This window comes from Eptesicus fuscus, chromosome 11 (genome assembly GCF_027574615.1).
Source record: "Eptesicus fuscus isolate TK198812 chromosome 11, DD_ASM_mEF_20220401, whole genome shotgun sequence".
NCBI classification, from domain to species: domain Eukaryota; kingdom Metazoa; phylum Chordata; class Mammalia; order Chiroptera; family Vespertilionidae; genus Eptesicus; species Eptesicus fuscus.
Window position 1 is genome coordinate 43,690,214 of NC_072483.1, and position 23,720 is coordinate 43,713,933.

General features: G+C 35.8%; 1 protein-coding gene across 2 annotated transcripts in view; it reads left to right on the plus strand.

The window, feature by feature from the left end:
* CSRNP3 (cysteine and serine rich nuclear protein 3) overlaps positions 1-23,720 on the plus strand; it is a 136,571-nt gene that overhangs the window by 54,656 nt on the left and 58,195 nt on the right. For both annotated transcript variants that reach the window (XM_028141076.2, XM_028141075.2), the window contains exon 3: positions 20,332-20,502. In XM_028141076.2, coding sequence (XP_027996877.1) covers positions 20,332-20,502 — 171 coding nt within the window. The remainder of the gene's footprint in view (positions 1-20,331; positions 20,503-23,720) is intronic.

Here is a 23,720-nt window from a genome sequence, read left to right on the forward strand (position 1 = left end):
CATGGTGTCCATCTGGTGGGTGGGTAGGTTTGGAGGGTCCAAGATGGCTTTATCAACATGATAGGCATTAGGAATGGCATAACACTGGGCCCAGTTGGGGACTGTTAACCGAAATGCCTATATGTGGCTTCACCATGATAGTTTTAGGGTGGATAATCCTCTGATGTGGCAGCTCAAGGCTTCTGGAGAGAGCATTACAAGAAGCTCAAGTAGAAGCTACAAAATTTCTTAGGACCTAGTCTTGGAATTTCTAGAACATTATTTCTACAGCCTCTATTGGTTAAGCAAATTATTAAGTCTAGGTTCAAATAAAGGTGAGGGAAATTAGATATATATTAGTATATATATATATATATATATATATATATATATATATATATTAACATTTTGACATGTGCATATGATTTTTAATTATTATAATTTTCTGATTTTAGGACACAATATTGAAAATAAAGAAACTATTGATTGTACATAAAATGCATGTTAAGTCAATAAAATATTCAAACTTTATAAAACATGTCCCTACTTTTACCACCTTCCCATAACATTTTCAGCAATTTTTTTTTTTTTTTTAGCTAGATAGACTGTAATCTTCTTAGAAACAGTATATATTTCATTTTTATATTCCTAGCAACTGCCTTGGAGCTTGGTACATGGCAACTTCTCCGTAAATATTTATTGAATTGAATTGAATTAGTCCTAGATTTTGAGGCTATCATGGCCAACTTACTGACTTCTATGAATGTGTTGTAAGGTAGAATGATATGTAGAGAGAAAATCCAGCCTGATCAAGGGTAAATCCAATAGGAGGTACTAGCACATATGCAATTAATACAGTTCCAGGAAACACAGGTCATGGTATCACTAAATTAAATCTTCTTCATCTCCCTTCGTGCAATAGAGTGTTCAAGGGATTATCCATTTAGCATATCTATGCCTAGATTACTACATGAGCTAAATAACAAACATTTTATATTCTGACAAGTTTCTGTTTTTTTGTAGAAAAGGGGAGCAAACAAAACGATTCTATTATGGATCTTTGTCATTAGAGGAAAAATAGGCTAATAGAATCAACAGTAGGAATCAAAATATCTTTTGTTCAATTCACAACTTTTAATATAACAAAGTAAATTAAAATAGCCTTTTAATCTTGGCCGAAATTTGCTTTTTAAGCTGTGATCTTGTGTTCTCTGTTAATTTCAAATTTAAAGAACTCTTGGCTGATGAAACTTATATAAGCACAGGCACCGTTGTTCATTGTGTAATGTGAGAATCAGAAACTCTGCTGCAATTCTCTTGGAAGGATGGCTATATTTTGTAATTTGTTTTAATCCTGAAGCAATTTCATGAGATTTGTCTTAAATAACTAAGTTTATTTCTATTTTTTTCCTGTATGTATTAGGAAAAATAATCAATTCTTGTTTCCAGAAATCCTGTCTAATTATTATATCAGTTTGTCTCTGCTATTAGGATAATGCACTTAAAATTATTTTAAACAATCATTAGGATTTACATAATTTCTTCTCATTTTACTAATGTTACTGTCAATGCTTGGTTAACGCCAATTTAGAGAACTGAAATTAAAAAAAAATATTTAGTGCTATATATTTCCATGACATGCTTTCCAAAGACTTTTCTGTTCCAGTTTTGCTGACTTGAAAACTAAGGCATAAGATGCTAGAATAACTCACCAAGGTCATTTAAACAACAGTAGACCTGGGAAGATTATTACTATTTCATGATCATTCTGTCTCTTCCTAGATTTCTCTAGTTCTCTTGTCCACCTTTAAATACCTTTTTCAACATTAATGAACTTAATAGGCTCTTACATTTACTACATTAAATTTGTAGTCTATAGTCTTTTCAATGTAGACTCACTATTTTACTGAAAATTTGTTTTCATTGCTAGCTATTTCTATATTCTTTGTATTTATAGTCTTTTCTTATTGTAAATTATTTCTTTACATGCATTCATACAAACTCCAAATCTATGTGGTTTTTATTTCCAATTTTACACTCCTGGCCCCTCCTTCTCCCTAGAATTTGGAAGTAACTTAGTTTTCTGCTGATTCTTTTCTTCCATTTGGCAACCATTTTATTTCATTGTTTTTGAAGTGATGCAGTAAGAGAAAAATGGCTGCCTTTTGTTTATTTCCTTGTACATTAACATGATGACATCATCAAAGATATTAGCTAGAATGTACATATCTTTAAAAACCCAGAGGTGCACATTAAGTCAGAAACAGTCTGGTCTTTTTTGTTTCAATGCCCCAAGGTTTTGTAGCTTTAGTGTAGCTTTTGATGCAGAGGGAAAAATGAACATGGGCATTTGGGAACAAATACATTAGCATTGTGGCATTTACAACATTTCTGAATATGTTTCAGTGTTAAGAACAAACCACCAAAAAGCATTTGCTTAAGTTATGAAACATTCTAAATCAATACTAACCCTACAAAAAATATTGTAAAGAATGATATTAAATCATTGTATTTAGAGACTGGACTTTTTAGCCATACTTGCCTATTTTGGCTTAAAATTATTTTTAAAACCTTCAATTGTTATAAATATTTCCAAAAATAATTTGTTATTGGAAGACTAATGCAGGTATATAAATTTGCTATTTTTGAAATTATTGAATTCTTTATAACCACTCTTAAAATGTACTGTGTATCTAACTATACTGAATATTTGTTTTTTGATCTTCATTTATGGTGCTTCTGACTTTTCTTTCTGTGTTCTTTGTTGCATTTTGCATTATTTGTCATAAGATTTCCATTGGGATTAACAAGCAACAAGCTTTCAATTGCCAATTCAATTTAGATAAATTATTGAAAATGTAAGAAATATTTTTAAAACTAAATTCCAATAGCTAAATGTTTGTTTGTTTTTTCATTTGGAATACCACAATCCATTTTCAAATTTCGAGAAATAATTTTAGGTGTTTATTTTTTAAAATATTTTAGAAAGGTAATCTGATTATACACATAGATGTGTTTGTGTGTATCTATATATTAATTTAATATCTACACAGCAGAAAATTCCTGTATATGTTGAGTAGTCAGCTCTGAAACTACTTGTTAACATTGAAATCAGATAAGGTAAACCATATGCTTTATTGAGGTAAGCTGTCTAAAATAAGTTACTGCGATTTTAAGAATTAATATGAACCACATGTTCTTTAGATCTTTAAATTGAAATCTTCATTGTTCTTTTAAGTCAGCTGTTCTAAGGATGTGTCATCTTTTGAGAAGATAAATTAATCATCTGCCTCATTTATATACATCAATAAAAGAGATTCACCCTCTCATCTACTTTGTCAAAAGTAATTAGGAGATCTCTATTTTTATTCATATATCATATCTATTAGTGACTGGGATTTCCATAGAGGAGATTTTGAGGGAAACAGCCACTTATCCTTTTAGAAAATAACCTCTGCCAAGGAAAAGAAACACCAGCAATCTAACGGTTAAAACATACTGTCAAATCATTCAGTTGAGCAAGGCTCTTTAATAACATTTGTACAAGAGTACTTTCAGAAAGCAGAAGGTAGGAAACAGCTTTTTGCTAGTTCCCCTTCCTTAAATAATTATTCAGCCTCTTATTGAAATAAAATCTAGTTAAATTCTTTTGAATGCTGGCTCCAACGTTTTCTATAATGAAAAAAAAAATCTTGTAAAGGGATTTCCATAAGTTGTGTTGCATTAATGACTTAGAGCAGCTTCATAGTCTGTTATTCCTTCCTCCTAGCAGACCTCAGCTGATAAAAATATCCATAGACACAGTGAAGTCAGTGGCATGCCTGGCTTTCTCAGACAAAACTCCCATGTGATCACATATAGGCAGCCTCAGTGAGGCTGATGCCGTGCAGCCAGCAGTAGGTAATGAGTCTTTGTGCAGAGTGAAGCTCTTGTCGCTGAACAATAAAGCATACGGCACCAGCAATAAAACACAGGGCTGGCAAATTTAAGAAGATTCCGCTGAACCAGGAAGAACAGTGCCTTTGGTGAGGCTGACACATATTATAAAATGATAATCAATTTATTTGGGATTCTAATGAATAAAGACTGCAAGGACTAAGACTACAGCTATTTGAACAGGTCAGTGATTTTCTAAATTACTCCAACACTTCCTTGTGTTTGATTGGATTTAAATTAGAATGGGCTGATGTGTGCTTTGCCTTAAACAAAAACTTTGCAAGATATTTGCAGTGTGTAATATGAAGGATGCACTTGAATTGACCCAATGTGATTAAATTGTTGATATAGTCAGATGTGATAGAGAAATGTTTATATGATTATAGTAAACTGAAAAGTTATTTATCCTATTTAAAAATTTATGGGTAAGAGAAAAATTCCTCCAATGATTTCTAATCTTTTATATATGCAGGAATAAGATAAAGCAGAATACTTCTAATAAATAGCTCAAATAAAAAGCTTCAAATTTATTTTTTCAGTATTAAAAATATTATATTGAAATACTTTACACGTCTTATTAATTGGATGAAATATCATTCAGAATTCATTAATGTCTTTCAGTATACTGCAAGAGGAAGCTTTGGAATATTTAATTATTTCAATAAAAATATTTTAAATAAGAATTTTGAAATGTTAGTAATGCTACCTATCAGAACAATATATTTTATATTCAAATATAGCAATATCTTATATATCTATATTATCCTGTTGTGTGCCTTTTATATTTCATGTTATATTTCCTTTGATAAATGGGAAATCTTATTGCATAAAACCTTTTATTTCATAGATATTATTCACTCACTAATGGAAAAAACAAATTAGCTTAATTGTAAAAATAATAGATTAATTATGTAATGATGCATATTTCCATTGGCTCACCATTTAAAAAAATGTGCCTTCATGTGTATTTATAAAAATATGTACACACATGTCCTTCTATATCTAGAAAATAATCACTTCTTAGGTTTATGAGCAATAGAGAAGTTTGTGTTTTAAATAGAGAGATTGCTATGTATAGGAAGACAGGGGAAGAAATAACTCTTAACAAATAATAGCACAACACTGAACATCTTTGCCAAAGACAAGCATTACTGCTACATGAATCTTTAGATTGAAATACATACTTTAACTTTGCTCTACATTTTTACTGCTGTATTATTTTAAAGACAGCCCAGGATCTGGATCCTTTTTAATTAATTTTTTGGACACCATTTAGGATGATTGTCTTTAAGACACTAGGGCACATTTAATATTTCATGGAATTATTCTGGTGACATTATGTATTTGTATGACTAAAATAAATGTATGCCTGTAAAATGCTGTTTAAATCCACAACCAAAAGAAATTCCCAATGTCTCTTGATTATGCGTGCAATACTGTGTATTCCAGTGTGTGTGTGTGTGTGGGTGGGGGGGGGGGGGGGTCAGCTATGTTTCAAAAACAAGGGAAGTCAATAAAAAATTTAAATTGGCCTTCCACATGTATTTCAATGAAGTATTTGACTTATGTGGGTTTCCTTAGTTACCATAGTTGATGTGACACCTCCTTTTGGTGGGGAGCAGGGAAAAGCAGGACTCTCAAACAGAGGCAAAAAACACGTATCCATTAATAGACCTGGGGGGGCTGCGATGCTGCCAGCCCAGTGAAGTCGGTGCCCACTGCCCCTCGCCCACTCCAGCCCTCCCTCCGGTGATTCAGGTATTCTGGCAGAACTGCAGCTCCACAGTCCTTACCCAGCATTCCGTTTCAGCTGCTGGAGGACTGCCCGAGCCTTATGCAAATGAGCCAGCTCGGAGGCTTTGACTGCAGAAGCAGAGGAGGGGGTAGAGGGAGTTCAAAGGTCACAGGGCTGGTGGAGAGCTGGATCAGGCGCCTGAAAAAAAAAAAAAAATGCCTGGGCTGCTCTGCAGCAGGGTTTTGCGCAGTTAAATGAAGTGTGCTTTATTTCTCAGAGTGAAGATTTTACAGCGTGTGTGCCGTAGTCGTTTAAAGTGCACGCAGGTACGGTGACAGATTTCCTGATGCGCCTGGTTTTATTTCTGTAGAAGACACTGGATGAGGATTGGCTATTTTAATTCATTGCGGAGATTAGCAGTGTATTCCCCCTTGAAGGGTTCCCTTAACTAGTTTATTCTTTAAATCTTAATGTTTTCTGGATTTGAAACAGGGGTGTTCTGTTCAAATGGAATAATTTCATGGGAGAAAATATTGGGTTTGGGCGTTAAATAATTACATTTTGGGGGAAAGTTTTTGATTGCAGAGAGATACGTGGGTTGAAACATCTAGATAGATATGAGGACTTAAAACTTTAGAGGATTTTCACATCTTTAAGAAATGTGTTTTAAGGAAGAACTGGGTTCCTAGCCTCCTGTTCTTGTGAGGTATCTGGAATTAAATAACGGAGTTCTTTTGTTCCTATCCCAGACAACATCGTGACAGTTTTATAAGTTATATTTTCATTTCATTTTAGGAGAGGGTGTCAGTTTTGAGAGTCTTTATTCTACATTTTATTCTACATAAACACCTTATCAGAGAAATAATTTCTTTTTTTTGGTGTTGCATCTTTTAAGTGCTTCTCTAATTTTCCAAATTATTATTTTGGGGAGGGGGTTTTTTAGACTATACTATTTTGAATTCAACATGTTTAACTTCCTATGACATTTTCTTTTAGTTAGCTTGGATAGTAAAGTGATCCCCATAAATGTTACAGGCAGGACAAAAGTCTTTTTTTTTTTTTTTTATGCACTAAATATCCCACTTTTGTAAAATGTGTGATTACATCATAGTAGAATCTGACCTTTGCCAAACAAATGTGTACTCACTTTTATTGTTGATATTGCTTTTTTATTTCTAAAACATATTTTAAATAAATTTAAAGCATGATTAAAACATGTTTATCCATATCATTAAAATTTTAAAATATATCAATTCAGCAGTTACAATGTTGATGGGAAGTATTGCATCAAGTCAGCATCTGTCTACATCACAGGTTGTATGTGTATGAAAATATTTTGGAAAAATGAAGAAGCAAAATAATGTTTAGTCATGAAAATACTGCTTTATGCTTTTCTATTTGCATAAGACATTTTAAAATGAATTTTATGAAGCTTACATACAAAGAGCTAGCACATGTTTAGATAAACTTAATTACTTTCTTTGCACTGAAGAGTGTGAATTTATTATAATGACTAAGACTCGGTAGTTTGGCAACGATATCTTTTATTTTAAATTGGGGGGTGGGGTGGGATGGTGGATCAAAATAGAAGGCTGACCAATGAAACAGTGAAGGGCAATTATTTCAACTGTCTATGAAAGTACTTTGTTGTAGTCATGTGGGTGCAGATTCTCACCCTTTGTCACTCTATGGGGACATTATGACATTTATCCAGGATCCTGAGATTAATTTAGGAAAAGGAATTCATGTTCTGTGTGGTTTTTAAAAATGCAAAAACTGCCCATTTTTTCTAAACTTTCTCTTTTGAAACTTTCAGTAATGACTGCAGCCAAAGAGGGTATATTTCAAATAAGTTGTTTTTTTTGTTATGTTGATTGGAATATGCTGTCCTCTATTTCAAAGAACATATTTGTAAACATTTTTCTTATATATATGTGTATATATAATTTATTATGAAGTATATACATTTTATATGTATGTATTACATTATATATAATATATTTTGTATATACCATCTATGCATGTATACATAATTTTTTTTCAAACAACCAAATAAAAATTTTCTAAAGGTCAATCATATTCAATTCAACAATTAGAAAAAACAATTTTTTTAAAATTTTACTTTTAACTTAGGTCTTGCCCATGGTTTTTATATAATAACCTCTGTGTGTGTTCTAGGCAAAGCACAGGGAGGAGGAAAAAACCCAGTTGAAATTCATTTAGATAGTTCAATATTATTAACTTTGTAAATGCAACCACTACCAGTTAGCACATTCTGAATATGGACATAAAAACAGTGTGGACAAAGAAGGAGGGCCTGCAAAGATTCGTAGAGAAAACATGATTATTAGACACACGTTAAATAAAGAGCATTGTGCTTCTGTGAGCCAGGAGAGAGTTTAATATGTCCTGCAGCAAATTTATGGCTTTGACTATTGTGGATAATTTATGTCTCTATGCAAATTCACTCAAAACTGGGAAGTCTTTTTTGCATTTGCTGGAGCCATACTGCCATACGAATCTCAGCAGCATGTACATACTAAGTTCATGGTCTGCATATTTAAATGTATATAAAATGTATTTGTAAAAATGCACTTCAAATCAAATTTGGAAGGTAAAGCTGTAAAAACAAATCATTGAAGGATATGTAGTTAGTGTACCAAGAAATGGTATTATATCAGACTTCAAAGGAATCATTAAGGACTTTTCAAAAATTAATTTCCTGCATTCTGATTACCAGTCTATCTCTTTCATCACTTGAAACTGGGGACCATATTGTAAGCTTGCAAAAGAGTTTAGGGCAAACATGTTGTACCCAGTCTAGCAGGATGGAGGAGAGTCTAAACTCTATAAATAACTGTTGTCATCTCAAACATGAAAGTGTATGTTTTAAGCTGCACTATCATTATATGTGTCCTTCTCTTGAACTTCTGGTGTCTATGAAATAGAAAGAATGACACAATAACATATTAGAAAGAAAATGCTCAAGATAATTGAGTATTCAAAACAATCACATTTATTAATTTTAACCTGGGATTTCTTTAAAAGCAATCAAAACATTGATTGCCTTTTGTATCATTTATTCTGGAATTTACATAGAATTGTATCCATTTTATTGAAAAGTATAAGCACAATAAAAGTGTAAATTTTTAAAAAAAATTTTATTTTTACTCCATATTATTAGATACATAGCAATGCTATAATAATACTTTGTCTAGAGCAGCTGGAAAATAATCTGTGCTACATAAACCTGTTCAGATAGCTAAAATGTATAATTTTAATGTCCAGGTTTTTTAAATGTTAATTGTTTCCCTATGATTCTGCTTTGCTGAACAAAATGGAAATCAGTTTAGGCTTTTCCTCAAGGCATACGAATCATTATTCCCACCATTACATTGACTTAGTGCAAAAGATAAAACCGTTCTCTAACACCAAGTAGTGATGCTAGTATATGCTTTTTGTATATAATTTTACATGTTTTATATATGTACCAGGTATACACTTTTTATAATTTTACTCTGTTTTCTCATGTTAATATTTATTTTTAATACAGTTAATAATTTCTCCTTATCTGAGAGCAACTCAAAAACTAAGTTTATGCACTTAATTTTACATTAATTCTAAATTGCATAATGGGGAAAGGGAAAGAAATAAACATCCCTCCATTCTTCTATGCACTGAACTCTTGATGCAGACACATAATTAGTATATTGAGCATAGGAACATGGAAGATAAACAAAATGTATATTAGTTCATATGTTCAGGATTTTTAAAATCATGTTTGAACTCTACATAAATTAGAAGTTGTTCTGGTTGCTACAATAAGAATCTGTCATATTAAACCATCAACAGGAATTTGACATTATTTTGTCTAATAGGGAAATGAGGAATTGCTAACAGGTATACCAAAGAAAACACATAGACCAAAGTTTTATTTGTAGTAATTGATGTATCATTGGTGCCATATACCTATTCTTACCAATTTTGAGAGTTGTGTCCTATTTCATTGTCCGATTCTGGGGCTTTGAGATTCACCACCTCTCACCACCATGCTAGCTAGGAAGAGTTATTACTTAGACAAACCTTCAGCTCCATGTAAGCTTATGAATCCACATATTCACTTAGAAATGCATTTAGTCACGTGTGTTTATGCACACACATTCACACACTTTAAATTTCCCCCCAAACCACAACTGAGTTATCAATCCCTATTGCTTTGAAAATTTACTAATTCAATTATGTTAAGATACCAAGGCATCTAATACCATTCCCACTAGTAGGTGTTCTCATCCATTCTGAAGAACTTTGAAGATCTGAAGGAATGTTGGTTCCATGAACTTAAGTGTCAAAAGATACTCTGTAAGAATGAGAACTAGTGCAAAGTATTGAGGAAAAGCTGCTTATTCTGGACTTCTTTTGTCCAATAGCATTTTACAAAGCTGGGTTATACTGTTAAATGCATTAAAATTTAGGGCAACTCATGAACAACTAAAAATCCAGGAAAATATCGTATAGTGTTTTCTTAATTGGTAAGTGCTTTTATTATGGGTTGGGTATGTGAGTTCAAGCTATGTAATGGAGAATGTAGAGGCTTAATAGGATAGTGGTTAGGAACTTAGGTTCAAGTTCAAGTTGTAAACCTGTTGTCACTTCCAAGATATGGTTTGCCTCTGAACAATCCATGTGGCCTTGGACATGGTACTTAAATCTGTAAGCCTCAATGTTTTCATATGCAAAGTGGGGATAATTGTGTTTATAACAAAGATTATTTTTATGAAAATGAAATGGCATAATGCATGCTTGGCACATAATAACAGCATTATAAACAATAGCTATTATTTTTCAAACCATAGGAATTGGTCCTCTGGTGTTGATAAGGCAAGTTCAGCTAAAGCCTGGAGTTAGAGAATCTTGATGAAACAGCTTAGATTTGAATGGATGAGAAAGAGACATGTTTTCCAAAAATAGAAACACAGGAGGAGTTTATTGGGGGTCCTACTTAGTACTGAGTAGCTGATACCTTCTATTCCAATGGGACACAGAGAAGGCTATCACCATATAGTCATCAAGGTTCAAACTATATGTAGCTTCCTACATACCTTTAATTTTTCCAAGTGGAAGAAGAATATCCACAGAATCCTCACATATGTGGTAAAGTGTACTTTTCTGAGCTCTTATTTTATATCCTTTCTTGCTTTGAAATTTTTCATCCTTGTGTTTTTGTTCCACTATTTTTCTATTTCCATGTTGACTTTGTATAATTAAGGCATTAGTCATTCATCTCTGCTCTATCTAGAGTTCCTGTCTCATCCATAGACTGTGGACTTTTTGATTATAGAGAGAGCCTGGCCCAAAAAATGTTTGCTGAGCCAATGCTGTTATGGAGCACAATGAGTATAATTTTACCTAATGACTTAGTGCTAATTTGTCTGAATCATGAAACAATCTCTATGTCACAGATATATTGCTATTTTTAAGTTTCTCTGTATCAAAATGATGTTTAGAAATATTGCATTAGTTGATTTGGTCACAAAGATTTTCAAAATAAATTTTAAAATATATTTTTAACTTAAAATCATTTTAATAGGAGCATACTTAGAAGTTGTTTTTTTTAATTATTAATGTACATTGGTAACAAGTTGGATAAATTGGTGGGGAGGAATGTCATGACTCTCTGCTTTTGTGAAACTCAATTTGAAGGGAGAAATGTTTCTAAATAGTGGGTTTCTAACCTTGAAAAGATTATATGAGTTTGATGTGACTTATTTCTATGTAAACCCATTTTAATCTTTGCAAGCAGAACCATCATTAAGACTTGAAAATCTAGATATCTAATCTTACACTCTTTATTATTTTACTAATTGCTGCCTAATGCAATGTCAGGCAACTATGTATTGTCCTCTGCCTTAGGTGTAAAAAAATCTATATCTTGCTTAAGGTGGTGATTTATTTTAAAGAATGTCCAAAGTACTGTTTTCTACTTATTCTAAAATCTCCTTTATTTTCTGCACAGTATTTTTGGCAGCATCCCAGTTCTTAAATGGGAATGGCCCTAAAAGCTTGGCCATATTTTATTCTGATGTCCATTTTAGAATACTTTATGAGACAAATGTTTGCAAACGTTCCTTTCCCTCAGACCATTCTGATGATTCTTCCAAAGGAAAAGGATATCATATCTCTTAAATAACACTTGCTAGTCTACTTTATTATTCAATCAGAAACTTCATAAAAGACTGAAGTGAAACTTCTTAAGAGCTAAGGAGGAAAAAAAATGTGTAATCTTCCAGCGCTGCAGTAATAATTCTAAATTCCTCACGTCTGTGTGGTCTTTTATTCTCTTAATGTGGTAAGTCTTGCCAGTCGTCCAAGGAATTAGGCTAAGTACTGTTCTTTAGTCTTAATAGCAAGCATATAAAATAAATTTTTTATTGGTACTTTTGTTGTTAGAGTGGGAAAAATAGGCTTACAACAGGCACTTGATCAATTTTCAACAGTTTTAAAAGCCTTATTATGTTCTCAGTTGACTTTCTCCACTCTTGCTAATTAGAAGAGCTTCCTGAAAGTTACTTTAGGGAGGGACTTTGGACTCCAGTCCATATGTATTTTATTACACCATGTTGCCAAATACCAACCAGTGATCAATGTTTAGCGTTAAGAAGCATTTTTAAAAAACAGTTCTGTCTGTTTGTAATGGTTATTAATCCCCATGGGAGGTAACAGAAAATTTCTTGGGGTTCCCCTAGCCAGAGAGAGTCATAAAGAACCCATTTACCATTAGTAAGTAGAGTAGTCATCCATCCCTATATCAGCAGGGCATAAATTAGTTTAGCCTTTGCAATTTGTACACAGTCAGAGAAGAGGGTTGGGCATTAGAGGCACCAGGAGGCCACTGCTTTTATCATTACTCCAGGTACTTGGAACTGCATTACATCAGAACCTATTCTCACTAGTTATGCCTTGCCCCTTATTTTGATAAGTGGATAAGGAAGAGAGGTATTCCTTTTACTTAAAATTAGGCTACTTGTTAGGAGCTGATCCAAGATTAGACTCCAAAATTGATGACCATTCATTCACTGAGAAAGCACTGGAGTACATAGTCAGTCCATGAAGAATCTGATAGTAATGGGTGAGAAAAATGTCACTTAAATCAGTAGTTGTGATTCAGTGTAAGAAGTATTGCTAAATGCATCAAGCAGGTGCTATGACTGGAGAGGGGTCACTTAACCCAGTGTGGTGCTGGTCAGAGAATATTTTTTTGAGAAAGTTTGGGTCAGTCAGGCCTCTTGGGCAAATTATCTAGATTTCTGAAACTTCCATCTCTTTGTTAAAACTACCTTATAGGATTTGGGAAAAGATGACAGAGAATAAGTACAAAGTATCCGGCCCTGATGGGTACTCACTAAAGGCTTACTATAATATTATAAATGGAACAAGGAACCTAAACTATGTTTTAGGAAAGACAGACACTGTTTTGGGGGAAATGTACTCAACCTAGAACCATTCTAGTCAATTCTTCACCAAGCCACAAAGTTACAGACACGGCATTTAGGGCAGCCAAGCGAGCACTGAAGAAAGAAACCCTTAAACTTGGTTAGGAGTGTCCCCAGGAGATGCAGTAAGCCCTTTGGCACACATGGCAGAAGGAACTGAGGGAGCCAGAAAGAAGTCTTCCCTAGGAAGTGGGTAACCCTGGTAGTAAAGGGAACAGGAGGCAACAGATGCCCAAACTTCTGTCGTGCTTTGAACTAACGCGATCACAATGAATCATTTCTCCAAGTTCTGGAATAGCCACCCAAGCTGGGGCAGTGGTACAAGTCACCAGAGCAGAGGTTCTAAACTGAGAGTACATGGAAAGATGGCATGCATTTGTGCTCTTCTGCACTTTTTTTCTTGATACAACATTCATTTTTTTAAAATATATTTTTATTGATTTCAGAGAGGAAGAGAGAGGGGGAGAGAGAGAAACATCAATGATGAGAGAGAATCATTGATTGGCTGCCTCCTGAATGATCCACACTGGGGATCGAGCCCACAACCTGAGCATGTGCCCTTGACCAGAATCAAACCAGGGACTCTTCAGACCGCAAGCTGACGCTCTATCCACTGAGCAAACTGGTTAGGGCAAAACATTCATTTCTTTCATCAAATTCTCCAACTACAAATCATCAAGCTGCAAAATGTTGAAATCCTAAGCACATAAAGTAATTCAGAACTTTAACTCAAGGTCACAGGCAACTCCGGCACAAGGAACATATACATAATTGGGGAACCCTACAATTATTTCTCAAATAAAAATGCTCATTAGGCAGGAGTGCTCCTAGGGTTCTTGGCTTAAGCAGGCACCTGGACAAGAGAAGTGTATTTGGCCAACTTGTGCTTTGCTTCTCACATTGGCAAGCGACCAGCAGCATTTTTCACATTGGTGGTGCCCCATTGAAACACCTTGCGGGATTTTACTTTGTGAAATCATTGCCAAATCTTTATCCTCTTGGTGGTAATTACGTTAATTTCTTGCCAAATGGGTTCTAGTAAAAATGGCCCTAGTATTGTGGAAAAATATTTTTGTTGTTGTTGTTTAGAGAAGTGCATAAGCATTCTGAGAATGTGTGAACTCCTAAGTGTTCGAGGCATTAAAATCTGATGCCAACTTCTTAAAATAATGGTTATCTCATTTTAGCAGGGGCCACGTCTTAGAGTCAGTGTTTGAGAATAGTGTAAGGTCAGTAATAGTGTCAGTATTAGGGGAGAACATCAAAGATTACTTAAAATCATGGTTTAGAAAAAGTAAGGATGAAAGGACTTAATACAAACTAAGGTAAAATTGTATCCTGATAGTTAGTGACACATCTGGATAACTAAAGATATCATACCAAAGAATAAAAATAGCACTTTTTTTTTTTAGCTGAGCTCTCCTTTCTTAAATATTGGAATAAAACTTATACACCATTGATTGAGCAACTGTCGTCTTCATCCGCTACCTGGCCCAGTAGATAATCTGGTTGATGAAGTGTGACATTGTAAATAATCTCGCTGAGCTTGTCCCACCTGCTACCACAGATGAGCCACACACCAGTAATTTCATCAACCTGTTGGCAATGCCTTTCATCTCATCATTTGAATTTGGTGAAGTCCCAGCCCCTTGGTGAATGAAGCAATCAGCCTCACCTTATCAAAGTAGTTAGAATTGAAATTTATCATAGTTTGTTAGCGTTTTGTGTTTGCTGGAAGAATTTGATGAGAACGCAAAATAAATATTTTGTTCTTTGACAAGTCATGAAGAAATACCCCCTATGTCAGGTTGTTTAACGTGCCATCTCACTAGGCAGAAGGGTCTTTCTTAATGACCTTGCAGCTTAAGGTCACTCTCATGTTGATTAACTACTAAATTAGCAAGGAAGCAATACAAGAGATAAGCCCAGGCTCCCAAGTAAAGGTGAACTGAGGGCTCTACCTGCCTCCCTTTGGTCCTGAGAGAGTAGCAGGAAAAGCTCCTGGTTGAGCAGCCTCCATGGAATAAGGACCTACCAGGTAAAATGACCTGGGAACTCACAGCTCACCACCTTTTTTTTTTTTTTTTTTTTTTCTTTTTCAAGCCCGGGAAGAGACAGCATCTTACTAACAAGACATCCCCATTACTATATAAGGAAATTCTCGCCATGCCAAAATTACCTCCTTTTAAATATATATTTTCTGCATCAGTGATAGACCAAGCCTGACCTTTACCTATTAACCACCACCCACCTGTCACCTTTATTGTAAATTCTTTGATAAATTTATGATTTATCCTAATGATTGTAAATGTTTTATTTACTGTGTTTAATCTGATTGGTTAGGGTCAGAAATATTCTTGTATGGTAGTCAGTTGGCAGGTGGCATTTCTTATGTAACTGTATTTGTTGATTTCATAGTCATTCTATTTTCTCACCAAGAGTCAAGAGCTCCAGTTAGGGTTGTCAAAAGAAATGCAGGATGCCCAATTAAATCTGAATTTCAGGTAAACAGCAAATAATAAGTATAAATATATCCCAATGGTATTTTTTAACCTAAAACTCAAATTTGTCTGGGTGTCATGTTTTTATTTGCTAAGTCTGGCAACCCTAAAGTGGTTTTTCTGCAAACCAGATAACTTGCTCCTCAGAATTGGGGGATCCATGATATTCTTAAGGCATTTTTCCTGTGGTCATTTTCTTAAAATACATATCAAAGCATTAGGAAATAGGGGCGGATGTCAGAAGAAAAAAAGGATTAAACATTAGATGAATATAAATGGGATAGTAAGAACTCAATGTGTTACCTGTGGAAACTATGAGATATTTGGGATATCAAAAGAGTGCTCCCCAAAGTTTAGCTCCCATTTTTCTTCCAAAGGCATTAAAATTTCCATTTTTATCTAACTTCTTGATTTGGAAACATTTATACTTCTTTACTACTTTTTCATTAAATGTGCTGAGAGGCTTCTGAGCAGTGGTTACATCTAATACAAATATGAAATAAGTCTATATGTTAATCAACAACAACAGATATCCAAGATCACAGAGTTTTAAAATAAAGTAGTTATTAATTAAATTTGACAATAGAAAAGGCATGTGGGTACAGGAAAAGAGGGAGCTGTCCAAGTGGTGAAATCATGGACCATATGAATAAATGAAAAAATAAGATAAATCAGTGTTAGCCAAGGAGAGAATGGTGACTTTGAAATGCAATTGAACTTATTGAAGCCTCTGAGTGAGTCTCTGGAGTATTACCTAATTGGGTGGCTCCCTGCCTACTGGTCATGTAGTTGAATGATCAGAGCCTGGCACCTGACCCAAGGTGGGCTTCTTCACCCCTTGAAACATTAAACTTGAAAGGCAAGACATAGAGAACAGTTGTTGGGCTTAAACTTGGTAATAGTAGCACTTTAGACAAAAGATCAAGGAATTTCTAGTCAGAATCCTAGAAGCTGTCCTTATTCCTATATTTCCTCAGAGGAAATGCATTTAGGTTTTAGCTCTATCTCAGATTGCATGAACTAGTTTAGTGGTTTTTCAACAGATGTCTTTGTGCTTAAGTTAGCTAGAATTTGCTTTTAGGTTGCTTGCAAGCAAATATATATATATATGACGTTTTGAGGTCAATGTTATCTTTCATTTTGATTCTCATTCAATCAAATATACGAGATATATAGTTAGTCAGGAGAGAGTGGTGAATGAGATGAACATGATTTCTGCTTCATGGAGCTTTCAATCCAGCGAAGAAATCAGACACTGATAGATAAATTGAAGTGTGGAAATGGAAAGGTTTCATTCATTCATCAAACACATATTTATTAATCTCCTATTATATATAAGGCATTGGCCGTGACCCCTGGAATACTAGTAAAGAAAACAAAGATCTTTACCCTTAAATATTTTAGTTGGAGACAAAAATAATAAGCAATAAACATTGTTTTTTTTATGCAGAAATACATAAATAAATAACATGGATTTAGAAAGTGGTGAGTGCCATGGGAAAATATTTTTTAAATGAACCAAGAAAAAGGCCTAGATGCCAGAGAGAAATGACAGGGTGGAGAAGAAACTGAGAGATCATTCAAGCTAAAATATTGACAACAAGGTCAGTTACTCAAAATGAAGATGAAGAGATTAGCCAAAATAGACTGTTACAGATTTTATAAGCCATTTGAGGATTTCGGACTTTATCCTAAGGCAATCCAAAGCCACTTAAGAGTTTTAAACTACAGACTGACATGATCAGATTTGCATGTTAAATTTATCTTTCTGCCAGCAACCTGGAAAACACATTGAAAGCAAACAGTAGTGGATGGGAAAAAATAAACAGGAGGCTTTTGTCCTAGTTCAAGTGAGAAATGGTGATGCCCTTGACTAGCATGTGTTTCATGAATTGGAAAACAGTAGTGTTAAAAAAAAAAAAAAAGGCTGTTATCGGGGTTTAGATTTTCAGCTGCTCACATTTAAAATAAATGAGTACCTACCCAGCTTTATCTTCCGCCAAAATTTTTGTATTCTTTTCTTCCCGAGTGAGATAGTATACGGTAGATGATGTAGCAGAAAACCACTGCACTATTAGGTCTAAATCAAGGGTAAGATACTGGGAAGCAGTGGGTCATTTGACCCTCACAATTTGTGATGACATCTTGTTACACTCACATTTTTTTAAAAGGCAGTGAAACCAGATAGATGTTACGCTTGGTTGTTGCACAAGCCATTTAGCACTTAACCAATTTCATGGGTATAAGGTTATGCCCTCCTGTAATTACTTAAAATGTTTTATCTTAAAAACTCTAATTCTACTCTAAGCAGTCAGTGCCTTTTTTTTTTTCTTTGACATGGGTCTAGCTTAGGCTTTTTCAGTCCCAAAAATGTAGATAGAAATTATATCCAACCTTCAACTCCATGGTTTCAAGTCTTGCTGGTTCCAAATGTAAAACAAAGGGGGAAATGACTTTTAATTCTCTTATCACCCCTCCCAAGATTCCCCCTCTCATTCTTGAGGAAGTGAGAAAGGTACTCATCTCACCATATTGGAACATGGTTCCCTGTACCCCAATTTAGTGTCTTGAGGACCCTGCCTTTCCTAAGGAAGCTGGGGAAACTTAATGATATGGTTTTTAACTGTTCCCATTGCAATATTTTATTATAAAAATGTACTTTAAAAAAAATAGGTTTATATCTTGTATTACTTTGTGTCTTGGAGTTTCTCCCTCATGCATTTCTTTGCATCTTGTTTGAAGTGAACCATTTTAAAATTTATATCCCGTCCTACTTTTATTTCAAGAACTTACTTAAAATATCTTTCTCTTTTCCGTGCTCAGATATGCATGAACACTTTATGCATTTCACACTCTTTTAGATGGCGAAAATAATATGCTAATCTGAATAGTGGTAAAATCAGAGTCAGAATAAAGATTTTATTCTCAAAAGTGTGGACAATGCAGTATCTTCTTATTGCGATCAGTTTTCTCCATTGTTAATGTAAGTGCAAAAAGACATGGATTACTAAAACAGGCTGCAGAACGTCAATTTAGGAGCGCTCACAATTCGATGGAGCCCAGCAGAGTGGCTGGGCAGGTAACATATTCTACTCCCTTCTATATCCCCTACTCCACCCAAGGAGTCAAACATATTCATACCAGTTCCTCAACACATGTGTAGATGAGTGGAGTACATTGAACTCAGTGATAGACCTAGGAGACATCTCATACCTGTCTAATAATTTCACTAGAAATCACATCACGGATGGCCTTTTGACTAGGAATTGAGTACTGGGTTCTGTGACTCTCTAGGGCTGGTGTGTGGACATACCCGAGAAAGGACAAGTCCAGGGAGAAGCTGCTGGAGAGCAGACTAGAATGAGACAAGTGGTCCTCCAGTTTGAGTGCTCATCAAGATCACCTGGAAGCCTTCATGAAGCACAGAGTGCTAGGCCCCGCCCCCTGGGAATTTCTGACTCAGATGGGCTGGAGAGAGGCCTGAGAATTTGCATTTCTAACAGTCTCCCTCCTGGGTGATGCTGAGGCTACTAATCCAAGTAGCCCTCTGTGAAAGAAAACTACCGAATTAGATATTGAAGAGCTGGCCCAGCTAAGGGGATCTAGGTAAGCTGCTTGCTCTGTGATCTGTGGAGAGGAGGGGTAAGTTCAGAGATTTCTGAGGTCAATACCTGGCTAATGTAACTAAGTGGGCATCAGAATAGTGTTAAGGGTCTTGCTTCCTCCTGATCAAAGGGCTGATGGCTACGCTCTGGCAGGAAAAGAAGAGAATGGCTTCAAGAATTCAAATGAATTCAAATGAGCTGATAAATGGGATGGAAGATAGAATGCATGGAATCGATTTAGTAACACTTTCAGCTAAGTTAATCTAATTTAACAATGTAAAACCAAGTACATATGTCTAAGCTGATTTATACATAGGTTTTCTCCAAAATACCCTTTCACTGCAAGGAAAGTTTCCATCCTTTAGCTGACTATACACACATCAAGGTAAATGGGGAAGGTGGAGACAGCCCAAGGAGAAGGGAAAGCCCATACATCCCAGAGAAAGGACTTAGGAGAAACTATGCCCGCTCCCCACCCCTCACCAATTAGTGCTATCTCCCAGGTAAACAGCCTTAGATAGTTCCTGAAACAGTGGCAACAGCTTCAGCAAGCAGGCATCATGGGGACACATTTCACCTTATTGCAATATTGAAATGGAAACTACCTAAAATTTAGAACTGATTTCATATGCTTCACTGTACTCAGCTAATTAGGTTTCTTTGATTTTAAAACTTGAGCATGGCATTTGTGCATACTTATCTGTGTTCCTTCCAGATGAATTTTTTACAAGCAGTAATCATTTAAGACTTTGGGGGACACTGGCATTTGTTTTCATTACAGAATTTCATGGACTCCGGTGGATTTTCTTTATTTGCCAACAAAACAGAATAGAGGTATTCCAATAAGATGAACTATGTCCAAAAAAATGGTACATTTTGGCAAGCAAATGGTCAAATGCCCATATTTAATGTAAAGTAATTTTTGTTAATTTGAAGATATTTTTTGAAAAAACCTGCTTGGTGATCTTTCCAAGGTGAAGCTCAGCTCATGTATAAAAAGCCACTTAGAAATGACTCTGGGGACCTTGACTGCACATCCAGCGGTCACATATTTCAATGCTTCGTTGCTCCCATTCCTGTTCCAGGTACATGTGACAGCGCTGCAGCTATGAGTGGAATTTTAAAGAGGAAGTTTGAAGAAGTTGACGGCTCCTCGCCCTGCTCCTCCGTGAGGGAATCTGATGATGAAGTTTCCAGCAGTGAAAGTGCTGACAGTGGGGACAGTGTCAATCCATCCACCTCTAATCATTTCCCCCGTGAGTACAGAATCCGTACCTGAAGCCGATTGTCTGGGTCTGCAGTGAAAATAATTGTATCAACTTGGTCCTTTTTTTAGCCATTACCATTTTTTTTATAATTGATCTAAAAACAAATCATGATTAAATAAAAATGAAATATGTCGGCGGCAACAGTGGATTCCTTTAGGTTGCTGTTGGCAGTAGATTATTTGGTTTTGTTAACCAACTGATTCAATAAAAATATAAAAAAGACATTTTATTATTACTTTTTGAAGGAAGCAGTCTACTCTGGGAGTAGATGGGAAAAGACAAGTAAAGGCACAAAATAATTTATCCTCCTATACCTGAATAATATTCTGGGTTGTATTGGGGAGTTGAAGGTCTAGTTTAGGATGAAAAGGAGCTTAGCCAGCTATGCATTAAGAGAACAACAAAAAAAAAAAACAGCAAAAATCTCCCAAGTGTGCAAGTGCATGCAGTTTAGACCTCTTTCTTACTCATCCCTTTATTCTCTCATCCCCAAGAATAATATTTAAAACTCACAAAGAAGAAGGAAAAAATGTGTAGTTTCTCTTTGATTCCTTTTCTTCCACACGGTAACATCATGTCTTCCTGTCAGTCAAGGTATTATGAGGTTTGAAAGAACGATGAGAAAAATTCATAAAGTAATACAACCTACAAGCTAAAGGAAACTTACTAGTAACAGATAAATAATCTCATAAATAGAATTTTTGTTTCTAACAGGCAGATTGTAATATATCATGATATCATGATAGATAACTAGTCTTAGTTTTTTTTCATTTTCCAATTAAGTGGCTGAGTATATTAATATGATTCTATAATATAGAATTTATTTTGGAAATATGACAACTCAGAAAACCAAAAGAACTGACCATATTTTTAAGAGGTGATAAGGAACTCAATAAAACTATTGAACATGAAACAAATATACTAAAATCAACATCGTTCCTTTAAATAATCAAAACTAATAGAAATTATAGTGAAAGAGCAATTGCAACTATTATAATGGGAAAAATCATAAAATATTTAGGGACAAGGTTATTGTGTGATGTAGGTGATTGAAATGTACTTATATATGTTATGAGGATATGATCTTATGTTTTTGATTCAAAAGAAGAAGTAATTTTACCAATTTTGTCTTAATATTAATAGTGATAATAACAATGACATTATCAACTAAAATGGTTTTGTGAAGATCAACAGAGCAGGTGAGATAACAACACATAAAAGAACTTTGTAAAATGTCAAATTCTAAACACATCCTATCTAATAAAAGGGTAACATGCAAATTAACCATCACTCCACCACAAAAATGGTGGTGCCCATAGCCACAAATATGGCGACGCCCATAGCCACAAAGATGGCAGCGTAGGCCGGAGCCATGGAGTTGGTGGAGCGGGTGGTAGGCTTGACTTCCTTTGTCACCAGGCGATGAAGGAAGCCAAGCCTCCTGCACGCCCAGGCCGGCCGCTGAGGGAGACATGCAGGGAGTGCAGTGGGGAGACCTGCAGGGAGTGAGTGAGGTTCCCTATCTGGGGGTTCCAAATCCGCCATTGGTTCCTTTCACCACTGATTCCACTCCTCACAGGTATCCTCCACTCAAAAGCCGTTCTTTGCAAATATGTTATGTCCTAATGGGTGAATCCTAAACCGAATGAGTGTCACATCTGGGCAACCTAACTCCCGTTAGAAAAAGGACCTGGGAGGAGGGATTTAGGAATCATGAAGCCATCGTGATCTGCTCGGTCTCCAGAACTGCTGTCAAACACAGGCAGTCTGAGACCCTCCCAAACACCACCTGAGCTAAACCTGAGAACCAAGATATTTTCAAGGCCCAAAGTTGATGGGAGTAAGGGGGCAGGGGAGCAAAGCAAGCAGAACAGCCAACTCAACCAAAGACATAGGAGCCTAAGATAATGCAGAGAAATGTCCTGGCCACCGATGCTCTCCCGCAGATGTGGTGCCCACAACCACCTGGGGGGAGCGGGTGTGTATGTGCATAATTTAAGGCCACCGGCAGGAGGGAAAGTCAAAGCATGCCTAAGGATTTTTTGTACATGTCCCACAGTCGAGAAGCAGAGTCAGTGTTTAAAAGTAATCTAAAAATAGCAGTTACATCGCCAAGTCCACTGCCATGTTTGCCACAGAAGGGAGGCACGCAGAGGACTTCCAGGGCAGCCCTATAACCTCGGGGGTGACAGCAGCTCTGGACAGGGAGAGACTGCAGCACTTACGGTGTCCAAAGAGCTAGCACCACAAACCTTGGCCTATCCGGAAGCTCGGTGCTGCTGGAAGTTGCTGGCCCTGCCTTCTCCAGCACGGTGGAGAAAGGCTGAGAGCAGAGAGGTAGATACAGTGGCTCCAGTGGTCCAAATCCTGTTTTTGTCTCTGTTACCTAGCCTCTGTGCCCTCCAGGACAGCCTCAGTACCAGTGCAGAGGAGGCTTTGGAGAGGGTAGTGGTGAGGAGAATGCTTCTGACTCTGGATACCAGTGAAACCGCTGTCAAGAGCCTTTCTAGGGCTGGCAGGAAAATGCAGCAATGAGGGAAGAATAATGTCTCAAAATGAAGATGTTGGGTTTTTTTTCTTCTTCTTCTTCTCATCAGCAAAATGTGAATATTACCTAAACCACAGACTTTGCGAGAATTAATTGAAATAAAATTCCAGAAATTGTATAACAGCCAGGCGGAAGTGGATAGGTTGGTTGAGTGTGAGCGTGGTCCTGTGCACGGAAAGGTTGCAGGTTCAATTTCAGGTCAGGGAACATACCTGGCACATACCTGGGTTTCAAGTTGGATCCCTGGTCAAGGCTCCTAAGGAAGGCAAATGAAGGGATGTTTCTTACATTGATGTTTCTCTCTCACTATCCCTCTCCCTTCTACTCTCTCTAAAAATCAATGGAAAAAATGAACTAATGCCATATCTACAAATGTGGATAATTTAAAAAGAAAAAAAAAGAAGTGGGGGGCCTTAACCAGTTTGTCTCAGTGGATAAAGCATTGGCCTGTGGACTGAAGGGTCCCAGGTTTGATTCCAGTTAAAGGCATGTACCTTGGTTGCAGGCACATCCCCAGTTGGGGGTGTGCAGGAGGCAGCTGATTGATGTTTCTCTCTCATCAGTGTTTCTAACTCTCTATTCCTCTCCCTTTCTCTCCATGAAAAAAAATCAAGATATATTTAGAAAAAAAAAAGGGTAAAAGAGGTTGAATATGTAC